The sequence below is a fragment of the Acyrthosiphon pisum genome, chromosome X (assembly GCF_005508785.2).
Source record: "Acyrthosiphon pisum isolate AL4f chromosome X, pea_aphid_22Mar2018_4r6ur, whole genome shotgun sequence".
In the NCBI taxonomy this organism is placed as follows: domain Eukaryota; kingdom Metazoa; phylum Arthropoda; class Insecta; order Hemiptera; family Aphididae; genus Acyrthosiphon; species Acyrthosiphon pisum.
Genome location: NC_042493.1, coordinates 12,511,389 through 12,517,685, shown reverse-complemented (window position 1 = coordinate 12,517,685; position 6,297 = coordinate 12,511,389). Strand labels below are relative to the sequence as shown.

The window sequence follows — 6,297 nt, the reverse complement described above, 5'->3', positions numbered from 1 at the left end:
CAAGATACCGCCAAAAACAAGGAAAATCCAGATAATATTCAGATCATTGCCGAAGAAAATTAAATTTTTAAATTTTATTTAGATATTTGTTTGTAATAAAATAATACATTTTAAGTTGTCCTTATATTTCTAATATTTTTTATTACTATATTATCCGGGACCTATTATAATATATATTATATATGATTATTTTACTTAATAATAATAGGTAGTATTATTATATAACCCACTTAAATATATTATAAATATAATTTCAATAAAAAGTAACAGCAAATAGAACACCTAATAGTTAAACTATAGTTTTAATAGGTATGCAAACTAGGTATTAATCTAATGATAATCAATTATTGTTTGAAGTTTGAACAAATGATATCAGTGGTCGAGAAATTTTGTTATAACAGTAAATATAGGAGAAATTTTTATTCTAAATTTGGAGGGCCTGCATTTTTTTTTAAGAAAAAACTCGAGGATACATACAAGGTTTGCTTGAAAGATTTTGAATTTATTTGTGAGGGGGGGGGGGGTTGTTTCTTATAGTTGATTTTGAGAGGGTTAAGCCTCCTTAATTGCGCCTATATATAATGTCAGATGGTATATAATTCAATTAAGTATAACTATTGCATTTAGTAACATTGAATAAACATTTAATACTGATATTATAAACACTTGCTAAAGGTTGGTATTTCATTATAAAACTAAATTTCAATACTTATTTAAGGTTAAGTAAACACTAACCCAACATACAAATTATATTTAGTAAAGGTTTATGTTACAATGCTTATTAAATGCTGATGTTTGAATGTTGATTCAACTTCATTTTCCGGTTCAACTCACCTTTATGGAATCTTTATTATAGATTAAAACGACCTTCGTTGAATCAAATCTCAACATTTATTCAATGATCAACATTACAAATTAAATATTTATTAAAGGTCCATTATAAGTTTGTATGTTATGTGGGAATATTGACTATTGTAGCAGTGCCCTTTCTTGTGACTCGTCGCGTTGTCTTTACTCTTTTGTGCCGCCATCCGTGGAGAGTGAGTTTGGTCGTAATAAACGCCACAACGTAGGTGCCGCTATCCGTTTAGATTAAGCTTGGTCTTAAAAGTGTGTGCCGTCATTTTTGATATTACTTGGTCTTTCCCGTTCGTGGTTCGTGTATTGAATACCGAGTTAGCGGCGACATTTGTTGCCCATCGAGGCTGCGTTTCCCGTTTAGTCCGTGACACCATAATATACCATATTAGCTATTATTTGGTGATCCGGTAGGTATATCTGCAGATATAACAATATTTTGCCTTTTTTACACTCGTTTGTTGTAGGTACCTACACTTGTTGGTGTTCTTGCTAGTCAGTTGCCCGAGTTGTAGCCGTGTGCCGTGTGTGCTGCCATTTTTGATATTACTTGGCCGCTGTTACTTGGTCTTTCCCGTACGTGTTTCGTGTATTGAATACCGAGCCAGCGACGACGTTTGTTGCCCATCGAGGCTGCGTTTCCCGTTTAGTCCGTGACACCATAATATACCATATTAGGTATTATTTTGTGATCCGGTAGGTATATCTACAGATATAACAATATTTTGCCTTTTTTACACTTGTTTGTTGTAGGTATACTTGTTGGTGTTGTCGTTTATCTGTTGCCCGAGTCAACCATCTGTCAACTGTACATTTATCACTTAGCAGTAGCTACATCAAATAATTCAACACTCATTGTCATCTATTATTCTGTCTATTCTCGTGTGCCCCAGTTGAGCAGTGTAGTGAGGCAGGTCAATTTTGATTTTTGTTATGCTTTTTATATGTATTAATTACTAGGCAGTAGGCATAATATATTGATTATTGTTAATTGTAGTCTATTATTATTTTTATTTAGATTTTAGTTACTAGGGGCTCAATAAGAACAGTTTCATTGTGTATATAGGTACCACGATATTTGCATTATTATTTTTACATTTATCTAATACATTGTTCACTTTTGTAAGTCACCCTTAGGTCGCGAATCGTAGTAAGCAACTGTTAGGTATATAGATTGTAAAGCTACCTATTATATTGGTGCAAACATTAACAAGACTATTTTGAATATTTTTTAAATATGACTCATAATCAATATTTGAGTAGATCAACTAAACGGAGAAGGTTTCTTGAGGAGGTTGAAGTAATTGATCTTTTTAAGGAAAATCCATCTTTAGAACCCCCAGAAACTCAACCTTCCACCCACCAAGTAAATATATTAGAAGAGCATCTAGATACATCTAGCCATATTATTCAAGTTTCTGATAACAATAATTCTAATTTTCAAGTTAATGATTTAGATTTAGAAGTACTTGATATTAAATCTGATAGTTATAATACCAGTGATGAAGAAACAGTAGGTTTTAATTTTTTGAATAATGATGCAGAGCTAATTTTAAAATCTTTAGCTCAGTGGGCAGTCAACTTTAATATTACAAATATGGCTCTCTCTGCATTATTAAAAAAATTGAAATCCCACAAGTGTTTTAATAGTTTTCCAGTGGATGCTCGTACCATTTTAAAATGTTCAAATACCAACTCTAAAGAAATTCTATCAGTTCCTCCTGGAAAATATTACCATTTTGGCATTGCTAATGGTTTAAGAAATATAGCTAACTTTTTAATTAATTTTGAAGGCACAATTAAAATAAATATTGGAATTGATGGTTTGCCTCTAACCAAAAGTTCAGGTAGCTCATTTTGGCCAATTCTTGGTAGTATACAATACTTTTCAAGTACTTATGTGTTTATGATTGGTCTTTATTGGGGATTAGAAAAACCTATAGATAGTAGAGGTCTCTATTTCACGTGTAGTTAAATTCACGGATACACGTGAAATTAAAATTCACGTACGCAATCACGTGAAATAAATTCACGTGCATTTATGAATTTAAATACACGTGAATCCGTGAAATTTAACTTCACGTGAGTCCGTGAATTTTGTTATTAAATCACGCATTTATTTTATAAATTTTATTTTCAATACTTTTAAATATCTTCCAATGGTTGCCTACTTTTTACATGACAGTTGACAGTGATCGGTTAACAATTATTTATTATGAACAGAACATCCACGGAAAACTAGTATTTTAGAATGCAGTTTTTTGACAAATGTTTATTATTTGAAACTTAATAACATTTTACATAAATACAAAAATAATTGAACAATTATGTATAGCATAAAAATTTATAACAATAAGAACATGTTTTAAATTTAATTTATTTATTAATTTTGGACAATAAGCTCAATTTTTTCACGTGCATAATTTACTCGTATAATATAATATATTATATGTTATAGTTTAATAAATCCTAACAGATAAACAGATATCCATGTGTATGTATTTGTTATAAATTATAATTAGAATATTATACCTATAAATACTACATGTTATGTGGAATTGAATAACAATAATTTGTAAAAAATAAACATAATAATTTTCATTCTAATAGTTTTCTATTTTGATAAAGAAAAATCAACATATTAACATTTTCCGACAGCAAACAGCTTCTTTTTGACGTAACTATATTACCTGCTGTAGAAAAACATCGTTCCGAACTGACTGATGTTGCCGGTATTGTCAGATATTTTAATGCCAACTTCGCTATAACTGGATATTTATGTTCCCGTGTTTTCCACCACTCGAATGGATCAAAGTCAAATCTTAACTGAGTTTCTGCTAGGAAGCCTTGAAACTGATCAGATATTTCATTCTCAGGAAGACTATCATGACAATATAAAAATTTGAGATCGCTATTACCGATCGATGTATGTTGTTGCGGCTGTTGCTGATGAACTACAATATTATTCAATACATTTTTAACATGATTACGAATTTCTTCTCTAACATGAATCGGTTCATGTTCCAGATCCTTATACCTAGGATCTAAAAAACTTGAAATATGACTTACAGAAATTATATTAGTAATTTCAAATTGAAGATTAAACCGCTTTGTTAATTCATTTACAACCGTTTTTCTGAAGTCTTTAATAATTATATTGTCGTCATCTCGTGATTTTAAATGATTTTCTATAACTTTGTAAAGCAAAGGTCTCACCATAGACACGGGAGAATGATTTTCTTTACAAAGAACTGTTGTAAGAACGTAAAATGGTTTCAGTAAACATATCAAAGTTTCTATTAAACACCATTGATTTTCTGTAATCTCCAATTTTCTACATATGTTTGAATGTTGATTCAACTTCATTTTCCGGTTCAACTCACCTTTATGGAATCTTTATTATAGATTAAAACGACCTTCGTTGAATCAAATCTCAACATTTATTCAATGATCAACATTACAAATTAAATATTTATTAAAGGTCCATTATAAGTTTGTATGTTATGTGGGTACCTATTATAAAATTTGTAGATTGGAAGTTTTTTAACAATCGTAAGATATCTGATTTTTGATATCGTATTCCAATCGTCCAATATCACATGGTAAAATAACAATTTTTTTTTTACTTTTTATCAATTAATTATTTAACCAATTAATGAAAATATAGAAAATCGGGCTACTTACGATTGTTAAAAAAGTTCTTCTCTGCAACTTTTATTATAGTATTTTTACTTTACAATATATAGCCCCGTATAAAAGGGGAGGTAAATATACAAATAATAATTATTTAATACAAATTATTTATAAAAAGGTGGGTAAGTGGATGTCGCTCTGCTGTACAGTAGGTTACAAGTGGTTCACTGTATAATGGATGGTATTAAATTTGAATTCAATGATATAATATCATTGTATAAGAAAAACGATTCTGAGCGGAGATAAAATTCCAAATTAATCATATTATTACAACAAAGAATATCCAATGTTGTAAAAATTTGAATTTCAAACGATCATAAAAATTTAGTTTGACTTTCTTAGATATTTTTTGTTTGATAAAGGTAGATAATCCTATAAGGAATCTTGTATAAAATTTTATTGATATTTTTAGAAAAAAAACTAAAAAAAAATGAAAACTGACAATGTCCGTAAAGAGCTCAAAATAAGTCATAATATTTTGAAAATTGTATCGTGTATAGAAAATGCGAATATAAACAACCAGTGAAATTTCCATGTAGGTATATTTTTTTTTAAATCACACCAAAAACCAAAATCGATTTTGTCAAAAACTGATTTAGCGTAAAAATTCCCATTTTTCCTTAATTTTTATGCTGTTTTTCCCGGCGCTTTTGAAAACTATCGAGAATTTTAAAATTTTACTTCCTAAATGCACCAACTAGATTCACTTTCCCATAAAACAAGATACTGTTGAAGAAAATCTAAGCAGTTTTACTGCCCCAAATCGTGATGACAGACACAAAATTAAATTCATGTAATTCATTGAATACTTATATAGTAGTTTGTATAGTAATTTTAAACTTGTTTGCTTAATTTATGTTACAATTTGTTAACATTATATTATACAACTATACATTTTAAACTAGTTATTTTTAGGCAATGAATGTACTTAATCTCCAAAAATTACAGAATGAGAAATAAAGATTTTAAAGCATTATCATTACGAGTATATTATAATTATTATATTACTATATTGGGTATAGGTATACGGTATACCTACTACCAACATTTTATTAATTAAAAAAAAATATTTGTAATTACGTATTATCATATTTTAATATAACATTAACAGTTGAACGTAAAAGATAAAGCACGGAAAATTAATATTAATTAAATTGAATTGTATTTATTTTATTTGCCATTTATTAGATTTTACTATAAGTATTATATTTAAATAAGTAATGATTCAATAACTACAATTCAAGTTTTGTTATAATATAGTTTCTACGATTTATATATTGGGACATAAATTTAGGTAAGCAGTACCTTAATTTATAATCGGTAGTTCATAGGTACGCGAGGGTATTGAAAATATTACGGCGGTATTTGTGTATAATGAATTTTATAATGATACGAATCGTACCGGACGAACATTAATAGACAAATAAACGGCGCTCCCGAACAAGCATTCATCGCCGCCGTCGGCCTGTTGCGAATTGCGAATAGTAGGCGTGACTTAAACGCCGCGCGCTTGCAGATCGTCAAAACACTTAACAGCGCATCCTCTCGGTCGTTGCACGCGTAAATTTTTCGTGACACGTCCTCTTAATAAATATCAAAACTTACTTCTTGGTGTTTATCACTTTTTGACTTTTTTCAAAATTGAAAATATTAAAAATCTTTTTAGTATTTTCCATTATAAACTTTAAAGCAATAACAACATTAACAACTTGAGTAATAATAATCTCATCAAAAACACTCCGTGTA

At 29.2% G+C, this 6,297-nt stretch overlaps 1 protein-coding gene across 1 annotated transcript; it reads right to left on the bottom strand.

Moving 5' to 3' along the window:
- Positions 1-3,456: 3,456 nt before the first annotated feature.
- LOC100569940 (zinc finger BED domain-containing protein 1-like) lies at positions 3,457-4,224 on the bottom strand. The gene has a single exon (XM_003243376.1). The coding sequence runs from the start codon at positions 4,222-4,224 to the stop codon at positions 3,457-3,459; it is 768 nt and encodes a 255-aa protein (XP_003243424.1).
- Positions 4,225-6,297: the final 2,073 nt, after the last annotated feature.

What these genes read in the sequence shown, in the direction of transcription:
- LOC100569940 (XM_003243376.1), bottom strand. Translation starts at nt 4,224, where the DNA reads ATGAAGTTGAATCAACATTCAAACATATGTAGAAAATTGGAGATTACA.